Source organism: Zingiber officinale, chromosome 7B (assembly GCF_018446385.1).
Source record: "Zingiber officinale cultivar Zhangliang chromosome 7B, Zo_v1.1, whole genome shotgun sequence".
Taxonomy (NCBI): domain Eukaryota; kingdom Viridiplantae; phylum Streptophyta; class Magnoliopsida; order Zingiberales; family Zingiberaceae; genus Zingiber; species Zingiber officinale.
This window is the reverse complement of record NC_055999.1, coordinates 54,025,589-54,043,737: the sequence shown is the minus strand read 5'-3', so window position 1 is coordinate 54,043,737 and position 18,149 is coordinate 54,025,589. Positions and strand designations below refer to the sequence as shown.

The following is an 18,149-nucleotide window of genomic DNA, read 5'->3' as shown; positions in this document are numbered from 1 at the left end:
AATTTTGACGTGCATACAGTCATATGCTTAAAATGGTGAAAATATGATCCAAGTCCACGTTGTCATGACATGGAATTTTTTGCATACTCAAATGTTTTCTACTAGCAGAAATGTTGCAGGGTGAACAAAAAAGGTCTAGTTAGTGATGTAACAAGAAATGTAGAATATACAGAACATATGCTTATAGTGGTGGATACATTGTCTTCTCTGAGTTTTTTCCTCTGGAGGGCAATGGGAAGATCTTTTTTTCTATCTGTATACAAACATTACAAATCTTATCATCTAAGCTAGTTGGCACCTTCAAGTTTATTACATGATTATGACTTCAGTATACATACATAGGGATATTGAGGAGAACAGCATGGCATGTTGATGTCTCATTTGCAAGGATTAATATGACTTCTTTGTTTGGAGATGAATTAATTACAGATGACTCAATGCCATCCCATTCTACTTGGTTGTGCATGTTTTCTGACCTTGTGTTCTGACTTTCTTTTTCTGATCATTATAGATTTTGCTATTCATAATACTTATGTTGTCAAATGGACCGGCCCATAGCCCAATCCAACCCATGGCCGGTTGCGGGTTGGGTGGGGGGCCAACCCACGAGTCCAGAAAAAATAACAACAACAACCAAGCTTTTTCCCACTATGTGAGGTTGGCTATATGAATCCTTTTACGAGCCTAGGAAAAATAAAAAAAAATAAAAAAATAAATAAAAAAGTTTTTTTTTTTAATTTGGGTTACAGATTAGATGAGTTTAGAGCTTGTAAATTAAGATAAAAAGAATACATACATTATTGAAAAGTAAGACCCCTTTATATACAAACAAGGGATCTATTTTAAGGAAACTATAATTAGGCTAAGTGAAAAATTAGCCTAATTGACATATATCTATTAACTAATTTGTACCAATAATATGGTAATTATGGTAATATATATATATATATATACGGATAATACCCCCCCTCGAGTTAGAGCATAGATATTCATCATACACAACTTGTTACAAAGATAATCAACCCGAATCCCATTTAGAGCTTTTGTGAAGATGCCCCCAAGTTCTCCAATCTTCAAATATTGATAGAAATCAAGTTTTGTTGAATTTTCTCACGAACAAAATGAAAATCAATTTCAATGTGCTTAGTTCACTTATGAAACATAGGATTTGATGCGATATGAAGAGTAGCTTAGTTATCACACCACAGTTTAGCTAGCACTGAAATTTTAAGTTCTACTTCAGTCAAGAGTTGATATATCTATATTATCTCGTACACAGACTATGCCATGTCTCTATATTCTGACTATGCACTGGATCGTGACACAACGTTTTGCTTCTTACTCTTCCATGAGACTGGATTTTCTCCAACAAAGATACAATAACTTGAAGTAGATCTTCAATCTATTTTAGAATCTGCCCAATTTGCATCTGAAAAACATTCAATATGAGTGTGCCTATGATTTTTATATACGATATCCTGTCCGGATGTTCCCTTCAAGTAACACAAAATTTGCTCTAATGCTTCCCAATGATGAGCGGTTGGAGATGACATAAACTGACTACAACACTGACTGAATATGCAATATCTGGACAAGTTACAGTAAGGTAATTCAACTTCCCAACTAATCTTCAATATCTCTCAAGATGCTCAAATAGTTTCCCATCTCCTGTTAGACATATGTTCTAACTCATTGGAGTACTACAAGGCTTTGTTCCCAATTTTCTGTTTCAGTTAATAAGTCGAGGACATATTTTATCTGAGATAAAAATATACATTTTGAACTCCTCATAACTTCAACACCCAAAAAATACTTTAGTACTCCCAAGTCTTTTGTATGAAACTGAGTATGAATAAAAGATTTAAGAGATGAGATTCCCGTAGTATCATTTCTAGTGAACATAATATCATCTACATATACAATTAATAGAATGATACTAGCTCCTGACTGCTTGTAGAATACAGAATGATCAGACTTTCTTTTCGTCTTACCAAATTTTTCAATAATTTGACTAAATTTTTCAAATCAAGTATGAGGACTCTGTTTCAAACCATACAAAAGCTTTTCAAAGACGACAAACTTGCCCTGATTTCTCCTAAGCAACAAAACCATGAGGTTGCTTTATATGCACCTTCTCTTGAAGATCACCATGAAAAAAAGCATTCTTGATATTAAGTTGATGTAAAGGCCAATGATGGGTAGCGGTCATTGAAATAAATAATTGAACAGATGTCAACTTTGTAACAGGAGAAAAAGTGTTAGAATTATCCACCCCATAGATCTGTGCATATCCTTTAGTGACAAGACGTGCTTTTAATATGACAACTGACCCATCCTGATTAACTTTAACTATGAATACCTATTTATATCCAATAACCCGTTTCCCTAAAGGTAGATCAACCAAGTCCCAAGTGCCATCATCATCTAAAGCATTTATCTCTTCTATCATTGTTTCTTTCCAACCAGCATCAGATATGGCCTTACACACATTCTTAGGAATAGAGACAAAATCAAGCAAAGCAATAAAAGAACAAGAGGAAGACGACAAGTCTTTATAAGAAATAAAAGAAGTAGGATAAGTACACTGTCGTTTACCTTTTCATAATGCAATAGATCATTGCTCGGGATTGGATCTGATGACGAAGTAGTAGGTGCAGGACATGAATCTAAAGGGTGATATTTGGAGTAGACTTGAATAATAGGAGGTTTGACATGAGCCAATTCCGAGACAGGTGCGGAGGGTGTGATAGAATATACCAACAAATCATCATCCTCCCTTTGATGAGTCCAAATTGGCGAGGATGGAAAATAAGGTGTGTTTTCCATGAATGTAACATCAATTTAGATAAGATATTTGTTAATACTAGGATAATAACACCTATAACCTTTCTAAAAATGAGAATAACCAAGGAAGATACACTTCAAAGACTTGGGATTTAACTTAGTGACATGTGGACGAACATCCTGAACAAAACAAGTGCTACCAAATATCCTAGGATTAATAGGAAATAACGACTTATTAGGAAAAAGGATTTTGTAAGGGATCTCACCACGAAGAACAGAGGATGACATGCGATTAATGAGAAAACATGCTATAGACATTGCATCAACCCAGAAAGGTTTAGGAACATTCATTTGAAATAAAAGGGTTGTGTAGTTTCAAGAAGATACCTATTTTTATGTTCAGCTACACCATTTTGGGATGGAGTGTCAACACAAGAGGTTTCATGAAGCATGTCATTCTGACCCATATACGACTGGAATAAACTGGACATATACTCCTTAGCATTATCATTTCATAAAGTACAGATGGATGTATTGAATTGAGTTTTAATCTCAACACAAAAGGCACAAAACAAAGAAAATAACTCAGAACGATTTTTCATTAAATATGACCAGGTTACACAAAAGCAATCATCGACAAAAGTAACAAAATATCTAAAACCAGATTTAGATAGAATAGGGCAAGGACCCTAAATATCAAAATGAACTAATTCAAAAGGAATAGTAGCATGTTTATTTACTCTAGGACTTGAACTAAGACGATGATGTTTTACAAACTGACACGACTCACAATCCAACGAAGACACCTTACAAAGCTTTTTGAGCAAAGGTAGAGATGGATGCCCCAATCTATAATGGGCCTCGAACGAAGAGGTGATACTTGAGCCAGCAAAAGAATATGAGAGTGGTGTGTCAAGAATGTAGAGACCTCTAGACTCATGTCCTTTACCATTAATCTTCTTCATCAAAATATCTTGAAATAAACAATGATTAGGAAAAAATGAGATGCAACAGTTAAGATTATGAGTTTGTTGACTAACAGAGAGCAAATTAAAGAATAAATTAGGTAAATGTAAGACAAAGGATAGAAAGCAAAGGAGTAGGATTGATAGTGTCAAACCCACGAATACAAGATAGAGACCCATCAGCTAAAGTAACAGTAGGAGTGTTAGCTTTGGATTGAAAAATAGAAAGAGACTAGAATTACCTGTTATATGATTTGTGGCACCAGAATCAATGACCCATTTGGAAGAGGAGGGAAGAAATGCGTTTTGTTTACTTGAATCAACAATAGCAGTGATAGAGGAAGATGAAGACTTGAGTGATTCTTGATATTTTGAGAATTTGATAAATTCATCTGCAGAGATAAGGACCGATTTATCAGAGACATCATTAGTGGATGCAATATGGGCTAAGTGTTTTTACTGATTTTTATACGGTAGCTTTCTACACTCAAACTTTGTATGGCCTGGCTTATGACAGTAGTTGCATATAATACTACTCGAATTCGGTGTTCGAGTTTCAAAGTCATATAAGCCACCTCCTTTGTTTCCACTGTGACTAGTTGGTCTTCCAGGTATATATTTAGTATTGCGACTCATCAAAGCACTATTCAGCGAAACGGGTGTAATATTTTCTGTACGAAGAGCATGAGTAAATACATCTTGTAAAGAAAAGACCTCTGAACTAGAGAGAACTTGTGACTTGGCAGACTCAAATCAGGAGTTAGGCCAACAAGAAAGCTCATAATAGCCATCTGTTCTCGTTGGTGTTGTTAACCTTCACATCAGGGCTAAAGAGCAAAATCATATTAATCTCCTCATATATCTTCTTGAATGCCATAAAATAATTGATGAGAGGTTGATCTTGTTTTTCCACACGATAAAATGCTTTACAAACCTCATACATGCGAGAGAGATTTCCTTTCCTAGAATATAGAAATTCCAAGTAATCCATTAGTTCTTTAACAAATTCACAATGATTGTTCAAACCTATTACCTCACTATTAATACAATTCTGAATATGAAAGAACAAGCGAGCATCTCTCTAAGCCATGTTTGCTTTGAATCATCTTGAGGAGGGTCATCAGTAAAATGACCATCTTTGTCAATACTTCGTAAATAAAGACGAACCATCTTATTCCAATCTAAATAGTTCAAACCATTTAGCTTATAGTCCATGATTTTAGACATCATTGGTACCATATCCGTTGCAAAAGAAGCCTTATTTTCAGCCATAAAATTTTATCCCAAAAGAAGTCAAGTAAAAGAGGAAGGAAGACTTCTCTGATTTCTGCCAAAGAAAGTCCAAGACGCTGCTGGAAGAGGAGAGCTCTGTTTTGTCATCTTTTTTGGCTGCACACGGAAACTATGTGCAGGAAGTACAGTGATGGCAGTTGCTCGATGAGGAGAACAATGACCGCTACCTCACTGGAGCTTTGGGTGTGGTATCTCTAAAGCCCCTTGGAGATGTGGCCAGCGATTAAGCTCTGTTGGATGTCTATGTTGGTGGAGAGCACTTGTGCATCTGGTCGAAGAGGTTGTACTCGCCAAAGAACTTCTTGAAGGGATGTTCGATGAGGTGGAAGATGTTGGCAAACACCTTGTGCGAATAGCTTGGTGAAGCACACAAAGATCACAAAGTGGCTGACCAGGAAGTTAGTGGAGACGCCGAGGTGGTAGGCGAAAGCGAAGCGACCTGGTGCGCCTGCCAAGTTGATGCGCAGGTGTATGAGGCGAACAAACAAGAGAAGAAGGGACGGCGGTGATTGGCTTTGTTGAACGCGAACAGATCTACGAGTTTTGTTGAACACGAACAAATCTACGAGTTCCAGATGATAACACCGAACGCAGCACTAAAACAAAATTGCCAATCAGAGTGGCACAACAGAGAGGCTGGTGGGAGGCGTCGTCGTCGAGAGAATGAAGAGAGCACAGGTGTCGCCGTCAAGAGAAGGAAGAGAGCTTAGGTGTCGCCGTCAAGAGAAGGAAGAGAGCTCAGGCGGCAGCGTCGAGAGAAGGAAGAGAGCACAGGTGTCACCGTCAAGAGAAGGAAGAGAGCTCAGGCGGCGTCGTCGAGAGAAGGAAGAGAGTCGATGGCCGTCGAGAGAAGGAAAAACACCGGTGGGAGGCGACTTTTGACACAGACAGAACAAAGTAGTGACGCGAACCCAAATTTCGCTATGATACTATGTAAATTAAGATAAAAAGAATACATACATTATTGAAAAGTAAGACCCCATTATATAAAAACAAGGGATCTATTTTAAGGAAACTATAATTAGGCTAATTGATAAATTAGCCTAATTAATATATATATATATATATATATATATAGAGAGAGAGAGAGAGAGAGAGAGAGAGAGAGAGAGTTTCATGAAACCGTAATTAAGTAGGTTTTTGTGTGTTTATTGTCTTTGGAGATTTCCTTTCTATAAGGGAATTGTGGATGATTTGGAGTACTTGTTTGGTTATGGTTTATTAAGTTTTTCCTCAATGAAGAGTGAAACTCTTATTTATTTTTCAAAAATTTAATTGTACAAAAGGAGCACCTTAAATCTCTCGTTCTTATTTCTTTTGTTTATTTGAGAAAAAATTTCCTTGGGGAAATTTTCTTTCTCAATTCATAGGCCAACCCAAGCTCGTCGCGGGTCGACTCATGTGGGTCGCAGCCGAGGGGGGTTAGCCCACCTAGACCCGTCTTTAAAAGAGTTGATAAAATTCAACCCAATCCGATTATATTATTTGGAAGGGTGGGCCAATCCGATGAGCTCAACTCAAATTGATGGCTCTAATAATACATATTTTCCTTTGCTTGAAAACCTTCCAAATTATTTAAAGTTTTAAATCTAAGAGATGAGTGGTATGTGGAGCTTTGATAAAAACATGATTGCTTGAAGTGGAAAAGGCCTCACACCAGGCCTAGTTGCCGAAAGTGCTTTACATTTTTTCTCACTGTTAAAATATTTTAACTATCAACATAGAAAGGCTTTACATACTTCTAGTGTATTCATACCTAAAAGTGGGAATTGACACTCACAGAAAATGTAGTAATGTTCATTTCAATGCTCGACTTTTAGAATCAGTGATTAAATACATGTGTTCACTATGCAGTTGCAGAGCCAAAAGGGTTTTTGGCAGATGCAGTCAATGTTTTGATGTTTCACGTGAAACAACTGGTTAAATTGATCCTCAATTCAGTCCCAAACTTAGAAATGCGAGCAGTCAAGTCTGATTAAGAATTGGTTTCAAATGATCAAATACTGACTGATCCAAATTTCTTTATTGTATTTTTAATTTGTTTAGGTGGACTATTTGGACCACTTTAATTATCAACTTCAATGCAGAGCAATGCATTTGCTAATCAATCAACTTGCAGCTTCAAAATTAAATATTTTGACTGTTAGGAGCTTCTAGATATGCCATGGAGAATATTGAGTGCCCTTTCCATTGATTTCTAAATGCATTGTTCTCGTGTCCCTAATATTCTTAGGATAAATGAACCTCAACACCTTACGTAGTATGTCTGGGTTTCCACCTTTGAAAATGAGGTGGAAGGGATGGTGAAAAGAGAGGAAGTGTGAGGATGAATATAGAGATCACACATTACTTCTACAGTCGTACTCTAGGCACTGATGCGATTTATTGTGTCAATTATGCTAACATCAACTACAGATATTATTTGCTCCACTCTTGTATGGCTCAACCCTTGCCAATATGCCTAGGTATTGAGATCCTGATCGATCACAATCTGTGGCTTAAATAGGGTTTGATCCTTTTGTTAGTACTATGCCAATCTCATAGAGATATTCTCATGCTTAATAGTCTGTTAAATTTACCACCATATACACACGTAAATGGTTACAGACATGTATTGCATAATGTCAAAGTACTCACGGTTTTTCCAAGATGCAGTGTATTGTCATTAGATGAAGATAATACACATCATGCCTTTGTTCGAGGACTCTGTTTCTACTATTTGAATGAAAACTTTGTTTCATTTCATAATGCATGTGCCTGAATTTGGGTCATCATTAAACTGTTTTCTTCTGTACTACTGACAAACCAGAGAACAAAGATTAACTATTAGTTTGATTATTTGGGATAATGTGTTTGCATCTGTACAGTTGCATATGGAATTAAGAAGATGAATGAAGAAGTATCATTTTGGATGAGAGACACAAGTGAAAGTAGTGATAATTTTGCATTTCCCTTCATTGCCACCAGAGGTTATGATAGTGTTGTCTGGAACCGTTTGTACTCAAGAGATTCAAAAGATACAAAGTACCACAGTTTGCAGGCAAATTGTCCCACAAAAAAAATCTTAAAAATCTTATGTTTTAATGTTTTGGTCACCTTTTATGCTTTGTTATCTTCATAGATATCCTCTATACTGGAAGAGACATTAGAAGCTTTAGGTGCAAAAGGTATGGTAGTTGGACATACTCCACAATTTGGCGGTGTAAATAGGTATGATATCACCAGTTATAGTTTAGTTGAACATGCGATATAAACTTTCATACAGCTCAATGAACAGACATGGATTGTGATAAATTGAACATATGATCAATTTATGATTGAGTTTTCTGAACTACTATAATAGTATCATTTGTAATTCTGCAGCAAATATAATGATAGAATATGGTGTATTGATGTGGGCATGTCTAAGGGAGTCCTTGATTCGAGACCAGAGGTAAATATTACTTGAGAACCATTACTTTTCTTTTATGTTCTCATGTCTATCATCTGCCTTGTCAATAAGTTGTTTCCTACTCTACCTAGTTAACATAATTGTTGAATGTGATGAGGATAATATTAGGGTTTATTCTATGCATAGGTTAGTCTCCTCTACCTTGATATTAGTTATTATTATAATTGTTCTTTTTAACATTTATCCGCTTCAAGCTGTTAAATTATAATTGTTACAATTTAATCCCAACACTCTGCTCATGCTAGTTCGAAAATATTGTAATGCCTATCTTGTTACAAATATATTCAATTCTAGGACCTGCCAAAACTTAATGAGGTATTCAAAATCTCAAGCAGTTCTAGTACTCTAGTCTTTGACTGAAATGATACAAATTTAATACTAGGGATGTAAACGAGCCGAACCGAGCCGAACCGAGCCGAACAGTATTAGGCTCGAGCTTGGCTCGTTTAAGTTATATTCGGGCTCGAGCTCGAATCGAGCTTTTATCATAAGGCTCGAGCTCGGCTCGTTTTAGAATTATCAAGCTCGCGAACAGTTCGAGCTCGGCTCGTTATTAGCTCGATTATCAAAGTTAACGAGGCCTAACTCGTTAAACGAGCTCGGGCTCGTTTTTGGCTCGTTTTAGAGCTCGTTTTTTTGGCTCATTTTAAAGCTTATTTTAAGGCTCGTTTTAGAGCTCGTTTTTTTGACTCGGTTTAAGGTTCATTTTTTTGGCTCACGAGCCTATAAATGAACATGTTCGCGAGCTCACGAGCCGAATATCCTTAAGCTCGAGCTCGGCTCGATAAAACTGTCGAGCTCGAAATCGAGCTCGATCTCGGCTCGATAAGATAAACGAACGAGCTTTTTAACGAATCGAGCTCCGAATAGCTCGCGAACTATTTGATTCATTTACATCCCTATTTAATACCGTATCATGCTGCATCAAAATGATTTGGGTACTTATTTACTTTTAACTGTAACTATATATCAATTAAAACATTATTTCCATTAAATATTTGTAAAATATAGGCTGCAAATTATTTCGAGAATCTTGACCACTTTGCTAAATCCAAAAGGAATGTTGCGTATCAGATGAGAGCATTGGTTCTTGTAGCATACTTATGCAATGAATTCTATAGTTTTCCCATAGTCACATCTCTATTAATATGTCTAGATTCACCGCTAAGAGTTAGATTTGGATTAATATCATTCAAATCTGAAGTGGTACATGTATAGAATAAAGATACACATGTTTTCAATCTATAATATGATGGATCATCGTATGATATACCATTGTAGAAAAAGGTGATTATGCTCACCTCAGACGCTCCTCATAGTCTGTCCCTAGATTATGTGAAGGGAGATAAATCATGGGGTAGTTTATAGCCTACCGCTAAGTTGATTAGGGGGTGGGAGAGGTTTTTTTTCCCGAGGGCATGTGCTCATCGGGAATTGATCCTTTGTCCATTGTAGCAAGTTTGCCATCCTCTATCCAATTAGGCATCCCGTGGGAACATCATCATATGACATACTAGAGGTATAATAAAAAGGTTGAGTGAACGAAGAACCTTGATCAAAATCAATTTAGCTAAAGTCTTAATAATACTTATATTGATTATTAAAATTAGTCATCGCGCACACGCATTGCAGGTGTAATATAATGCATGAATACACATAAATTAGTATCTCAGGCCTCTAAATTGGACTTGGTAAGGGTGCGCTAGACCTATGCAGTAGTGCAATGCAAGGGCGACTCTCCCTCGTAAAAAATTAATTTAATTTTTTATATCAAATATTAAATTATCGAGAAAGGTATGCTTTCTAACGTCATCGGTTCAAGGCATTTATCGAAGCTTTTTCGCTCACGGTGTTGTCAATCGGAAGATATGAGACTAAAAGATAACCATGACAGGACATATTTTTATATAAAAAATAACCAGAAAAAATTACAAATAAATCTTAAAATTATTTTTAGTGTGAAAAGAAAATAATTTTGGGCTTCATCAAAATTAGTTAGTAAAGGGTCTAGAGTTTTAATAAAATAGTAAGATTAATCAGACTTACATTTGCTGTGCTAGATTTCAATTTTGAATCTCAACTCCTCGTTTTCAGTATCAACTTCAAGCTTTTCCGACGAGGCTTGTCTGAGAATGTCTTCTTTTTCAGTGAGGAATTCCTTTTTAATTTGGTCAATTTGAAGTTCCATCATGGCTTGAGCTGCCTCAACTTCTTGTTGTAGCCTGACTATCTCTGCTTTTGCCCATGTTATATAAGCTTGCTGTTCTTTAACTAAGCTTGTAGGATTAAATGGTATGACAGATATTCGTTGTACGGGTATAATCATATCAAAATAATTATCTGAACACATACCACACGTTGTTATTTTGCATTGGCTGCAATGTGCTCTGTGCTTCTTCATAGTTTCTCGCTTGCAGCAATGGCATTTGCCATATGGTGATGGGATGTCATCATTTATTATCCAGATATGGGTGCAGTCATGCTGTTCCTTTGAAACTCGGACCATAGGTTGCCATCCTCCAGTTTTTCCTATCATATAGTAGTTTTTTGCTTCCATGAAGACAAACAAGTATTCAGTAGCTATGGATAATACCTGTTTATCCTCGCCTTCTGAAATGCTATAGATTGCATCTGATTGGTCATCTCCTTCTTGTACTGACATTATTTCATATTCTTCAGGAAGTTCTAAACCTTCAAACATCGCAACCCTCTTGATATTTTTATATTTCCTTGGACAATCTCGGGCAAAATGACCTTCTTCTCCACAAAGAAAGCACTTACATTTTTTATTTCTTATCAGATGCTTCTTCTTTTCTATGCGAGCATGAGACTGATGAGGTTTGCCTTTATAAGTAGTTGATTTTCGAACTCCATACCTTCTTTTTGAATCTTGATAATAGCCGGGTATAGGTATTTGGTTGCAAAATGATAAATCTTTTAATGACCTACTAAAGACAACCTTTTTACATTCCTCTTCTAAATACCTGTAAGCAAAAATAATGCGGGGGTGAACCCCCATTGTGTTACCAGGGTACATATCTTCAAAAGCAGCCTTTATTCTTCTCCCAAGGTCCCCTGGAAGTTTTAACCAAAATTTTTCAGACAACTCAGGACCTGTAAATAGATGACCTGTCTTTGCAGCAAGATTCATATATTCATTCATGAAAGGTATAATATCCTTAATTTGGGAACATGTTAATCTTTCTAAATCCCTGTACGCTCTATCTTGCATATCAGTGGATCCTTGGAATGGATTTTCAAGAATAAATACTCTTCTAATTTGAGAGATTAGATTTTGCGTACCATTTCGTCCATCAGCTGATCTTACTAGTTCAGCATATTCATTTGGAAAAGCCATGCACCATTGAATCCAGGTAAGTCTTTCTGCTTCTCCCAATAAGTTTTCAATAAAATCAACCTTATCTTGTGAATCTGTAAAGTTCTGCAGGGCAACTACATTCTTGGTGATAGCTTCTCATTGTAAAAATACGTCCTCAATTTTTCCTAGCTGCATAGGAAGGGTTAATATAGCTCCTGTCTGCTGTTGTGCTGATGGTAGATTCCACCATTCAGAAGTATTGTTTCCTTTGAAATGCCCTTTGCCTTTATTTATTTGTGGTTCTCTGGTAATACTGACAGGTTCTGGCTTTGGTCTTGTTGGAGGGTAACCAACTGGATTCATAGTTGTATCAATAGGTGGCCTGTATTGAGACACAGCCTCCTGAGAATATATTTGTTCCGACAGACGCTACAACTGAGGATAATCTGTAAGAAATTCGTCTTCTTTGCCAACAGGAAGAATATTATCTTCGTACAAGTGTTGTTGCAATTGTGGATAATCTGTCAGAAATTCGTCTTCTTCTTTGCCAACAACAGGAATATTTATGAAGAATTGGCCTGCTATATGAAGAATTGGCCTTCTTCTTTGATGGCATCCCAACACCTAGCGGGCCTTATGATCTCCTTCAACAATACGAAGAATTGGCCTGCTATACGGGAAGGACAAGTATCTACAACCAGGAAGAACACGACAAATGCTCTCATATGGCCGACATCGAGTGGATAGCAATCAAACACATCCTTAGCAGCATTAGAGAGCTTGAGCTTATCTGCCAGCTCAAGGAATCAGATTTCCGCAAAAGGAGCCACTTTCAAGGACGAGATACCTACTGGCAAAGAGCCTTACCAGCTGTCAATGAAGCAAGGATTGAATTATTCAAAGCATTCATCCACATGCAACGCATCGCACAGCTCATAAGGAAAAATCCACCATGATTGACATAAAGGAGCATGGTGAGCCCAGGAATCCAAAACTTTATGGATTGAGCCCCGGGGAGCCGTCCATGTGTCTATGTTGATAAGTTCTCTGAGTCAGCACTACAATAATGCTTGTAAAAGGGTCAATAGATAAGATTCGATTGAATGATGATGGGCCCGATGCGCACCCAGTTCATCGATTCCTTCTCTATAAAGCCCTATGTCTAGTCTCACTGCAAGACATCAAGCGCTTCACGCTACAAGTCTTACTTTGAGAAACTTTGTAAGTCTTTTGTCTAAATTGTTTTCAGATCTTAGTCTTGTATTACTTTCTAGTGTCTTGTACATTATCTAAGGTTTGGAAATATCTAAAGAAATTGGCCCCCCATTTTCTGGTATCAGAGCTAGTTTGATGGCTGAGTAATTTGTTTTAAAGGTATTTAAGGAATGCATGTTTGGTAACCTTTGTGAAAGTAAGGAATCTCAGTTATTTGCTAAAACTAACTAAGCGATCTTCCTTTAAAGGCTTGAATACTAAACTGTGATAAAGCGATCGAGGAACGACGAGTGGATTGCAAAAGGGTAGGTCCTAACTTGGTAAGGCTTGGAGCCGAGATACCAAGGGCACACCTACATGAGCAAGAAAACTCTTATAACCTCCTAAGCCATAAGCAGTGAAAACTTCAAAGCTAATAAGGAATAAAAATTTAGTTAGTGTTTAGGGATAAGATCCAATTGAAAAAGAAACTACTTGATCGCAAACTAAGCCTTGTAGTTTTGCTTAAGGTGGATAGCCAGAAGCCAATTTACTCGAGAAAAGATCTTTATGTCTAGACGATGGGAAATAGCTATACAAGAATGGTATGCAAAGGCACCAACTGCAAACCTTGAGTACCTTGATTTAGCAGAAACAAAGCCAACCGTTAAAGAACTAGCACACAATATAGCTGTTATATTTGATAGATTGAGTCTCTCTAATAGAGTGAACCTTAAGAATTTTAAGCAAATTCAGGAAGACATTGAGGTTTTAAAGGAAGAAAATCAAAAGTTAGTCAAAGAAATAAAAAATTTGACTAAAGAAGTAGTACAAAACCAGCCCTTAACTAGGGAACAGTTGAAAAGCTTTATTCTCCAAATTGAAGAAAAACATAAGCTAGAAACCAGCCAGGTAACAGCTTATTCTGAATAATTAAAAAGAAAACTTAGTCAGATTGAAGCAGTACTACAAAAGGTAGGAGCGTAGGCCTCTTCATGAGCTACATCAACACTCAAGCAACAAGCTCATATAAAGAAGCTCTCCAGGCAACTGAAGCAATTGAAGCACCTTCACTTGGTTTCTGTAAACCTGCTGACTACAAAGGCGCTCTTAGCGGAACAATTGCTACTATCAAACAAGCAAATACACAGATCCAGCTTCTAGTAACTATACTAGAAAAACTTGAAAGTTTTGAGGACAGAATCAAGAAGATTGAAGTAAAAGCTAATCCTGAGGTAACTTTACCTGACGAAGTTATTCAAGAATTATCTAACAAAATTAAAGGCTTGACTCTTAAGGAAAAGGCGAAAGAAGGAAGAGGGAAGCTATTGGTATTCAAAGACCCCTACGAGTTATTTCGAGAACAAAAGAAGCAATGAATACCAGGGTAACTACAAACCCTCCTGTCACTACTGAAAGAGCAAGTGAAAGAAATCCCCTTTTCGAAGATCAAATTCGGGATTATAGGCATAATCAACGAAGAAGATATAATGCTGAAAGAACTTTACAGAGAATCACCCGAAGAATTACAGGGCAGGGACCTTATATTTATTCTCTTGAACAACAGATTGATCCTCAAATTCAGTTAAGACAATCTATGCAAGAAAGGGCTTCCTTAGTACCCGCTGAGGTACTTTATCATTCCAGACGAGACGATGTACACTATCGGGTGTATATGCATAGATCAGAAGAAGCCATTTTGGTGACAACTAATCAAGTAGATCGGGCTTTCATTCAAGAAGAAAGTTTTCATCAATTACAAAGAAGCGGGATGAGATTTATTCATATGGGGATTATACAAGTTAGAATCCAAATCCTTCATCGACAGGAAGAAGGTACTTTACTACTAATGGTATTTCGTGACAACAGATGGCAAGGAGATCAAGCAATTTTTGCAACAATGGAAATTGATCTTACACATGGAAGCCAACTAGTGTATGTAATCCCTGACACAATGCTAACTATATCTGATTTTTATAGAAATATATAGATATCCATCCTAGCACGAGGCTATGAAGGATGGAGAAATGGAGAAGCAAATATTCTCATCACTCGAGGGCTTGTTGGACGATTATCAAATACTCCAAATGTGGGGTTCGCTTATGAAGTTCGAAATGTTGTTGATTATCTTGCTAGCCATGGGGTTAGAGCATTACCTGGAAGGAGATATGATACAAGGGAGTTAATGGGGCAGAATTCGATTATTGTACCATCAATGGTTACAGTTCCCCTACAACCCACTGAGGTAACCGCTAATAATTTAATTGATGGAAGAATTTCCCTTCATTTTAATGGCAGCAAGAACACCCACACCACCAAGATATAACTCAAGGGCTAATGAGGAAAATGACGAAGAAGAACAGATGTATACAGTTGCAGTCTTAACACTAGATGAAGAAGAGGTGTTTTACATCAAAAAGATAAGTAGTACAACAAAAACACCAAGGCGAGCATCAAAAGGAGCTGCAGGATATGATCTTGCTGTTGACCAAGATTATATCATTCCCCCACAAGGACAAGAATTATTAAGCACTGGAATCAGTATCAAAACTCCAGTAGGCACTTATGCTCGTATAGCACCTCGGTCCAGTTATGCTACTAAAGGCATCATAATAGGAGCTGCCGTTATTGACTCAGATTACAGAGGTGAAGTAAAGATTCTGGTTCATAATTTCTCTAATGATACTTTGTCTCTCAAAACAGGGGAATGTATAGCACAAATAATTTTAGAATGCTGCAAAACCCCGATGATCATGCCAGTACGGGAACTGGACAATACCTCCAGAGGACATAAAGGTTTTGGGTCAACAAGTTTATCAATCAAGGAACAAGATAAAGAGCAAAGAATAGCAGAAACAACTCAACGAAGGACAGAACTATTGCAAGCAAGAGAACAAAAACAAAAGATGGCTGACAAACGGAGTCCCCAATCTGCAAGGAAATACCGAAGGGATATTTGGCAAAAACATTTTACAACTGAAGATATTTGGGATTTACTACAACCACATAATTCAAAGTCTATTGAAGATCCAGAGTATATTGAATTTCTTGATCAAAGACATTTCTTATGTGTCAACACATTGGACATCCAAGATGACTATATCAACTATTTGCAATATCTCATGTTGCAAGAAACAGACACAGGTATTTTCAGCTTTTTTTCCGTCTCTTCAGATGATTTTATTAATCCTTTTGCAGTGGAAGATGGTGGGAAGTTGCCAAATAATATTGACAACGAAAATATTCCTGCTGTTGGCAAAGAAGAAGACGAATTTCTGACAGATTATCCACAATTGCAACAACACTTGTCCGAAGATTGGGGACAAATATATTATGTGTCAACACATTGGACATCCAAGATGACTATATCAACTATTTGCAATATCTCATGTTGCAAGAAACAGACACAGGTATTTTCAGCTTTTTTTCCGTCTCTTCAGATGATTTTATTAATCCTTTTGCAGTGGAAGATGGTGGGAAGTTGCCAAATAATATTGACAACGAAAATATTCCTGCTGTTGGCAAAGAAGAAGACGAATTTCTTACAGATTATCCTCAGTTGCAGCGTCTGTCGGAACAAATATATTCTCAGGAGGCTGTGTCTCAATACAGGCCACCTATTGATACAACTATGAATCCAGTTGGTTACCCTCCAACAAGACCAAAGCCAGAACCTGCCAGTATTACCAGAGAACCACAAATAAATAGATAAAATTAAGTGAAAAATTTTGCAAAAGCCGAACGGGTACCACATAGAAAATCGACTGTGCAACTTGCTTACTTGACAAAGTGCTAGTGGATGCCATGTCATCATTTTAACAGCAACTAAATTAATATTTGACATATGCTATATTTTAGTACAAAAAAACATTTATTGTGCTGCTAGATTTGATATTTTTGTGCCAGATTTGATGTTTTAAAGGTTGCGATAGATTTGAGAAGAACCCTAATGGTTGTGTTAGATTGATATTATTAACTCACCTAAGATCAACTAAAGAACAAGACTTTTTATGTGTTCCAAATTTTTTACCACCTCTAGGATCACATTTTATCAAGTCATCAGAGCACATCATGGTACATGGGATGATTCACTTTTACAATTTTAATTACTTCAGTGTAGGGAATTCGAAAGAATGAATTAGGTACATAGGTGAGACCAGACTGGAACATGAAAACCATATATGCACATAAATTTTTTAATAAAAATATTTTCTAACTAGGCATATTGCCACTGAGATCCTATCATGGCATTGTCCCTAAAACCCCAGTAGGAGCTATACTGTGTATGTGTTGACCCTAGCATGGCGTTGTCCTAAACTGTGGTGTGTAACAAGTAACAACTAGTAATTTTAATTTTCAAATGGCTGGAAACAAAGCTCTGTTGGAAAACCCTATTACAATTTTGCAGCATTTATTGTGCTTTTGATCATCACAGGGAATATCATTGTTCCTTCGCTAGTAGTTAATATTGGAAAACTTGCTTAACATGATGTGCTAAGAACTCACATTTCCTATCAAACAGGTTCTTGAGATTGTAGATAATGAAGCAAGAATCATAAGGAACAAAACTGACTTGTTTGATGAGCTAGAAGTCACAAACTTTCTCTAGAATTCTCCTTCTTTCAAAGGTATATTTATCACTTCTCAAGTAGTTGTTCCCCTCTATGCAATCTTGAATTTGCTTTTGATTTGTCAGTTCTCACCTTTTTGAAATAGATATTCTGGTTGTCACTTATCCAATGTATTTAAGTTTTCACTCACTGATGGACTCAGTGGTTTGGTGGCAGCCGATATTCATTGTTATGCTCCAAAGGCATCAGGGGCATCTTGTTTGATTGTTTTTGTAGTTTTGGAAATTTTTTTGTTAAATTTCTTATTGGCAACCTTTTGCGGAGGTTTTTAAAACTGAACTAGCCTTGAATTGTGTGAGCTTCAGCTAAAAAGTTGACTCAAGCAGGATTGCTCCACTGGTTCAACCATTCTAGATTGGCCTCCAATTCCTAGGTTTAGTTGAACCAAATGGTATGGCCTGTTTTAAAAACAATGCCTTTCGCTGAACTTGCTCGGCTCAACTTAATTTCATATCCCATTTGGGGTCCTAAGATGTAGGGCAGATATCAACAAAATTACTAGGTTATCAGCT

The 18,149-nt window shown here is 36.8% G+C and overlaps 1 protein-coding gene across 18 annotated transcripts in view; it reads left to right on the top strand.

The window, feature by feature from the left end:
- LOC122005748 (shewanella-like protein phosphatase 1) overlaps positions 1–18,149 on the top strand; it is a 50,329-nt gene that overhangs the window by 31,360 nt on the left and 820 nt on the right. For 2 of the 18 annotated variants that reach the window (XR_006118489.1, XR_006118486.1), the window contains 4 exons: positions 7,910–8,082; positions 8,164–8,252; positions 8,406–8,475; positions 11,934–17,634. Coding sequence is in view for 3 of the 18 variants with exons in the window: in XM_042560928.1 (XP_042416862.1) it covers positions 15,274–16,416; positions 17,529–17,615 (1,230 nt within the window). In the remaining 15 variants the exon portion in view is untranslated. Of the gene's footprint in view, positions 1–7,909; positions 8,083–8,163; positions 8,253–8,405; positions 8,476–11,730; positions 17,635–18,149 lie in introns of those variants that run through there. The other 16 variants (XR_006118491.1, XR_006118485.1, XR_006118488.1 and 13 more) reach the window with 16 other exon arrangements.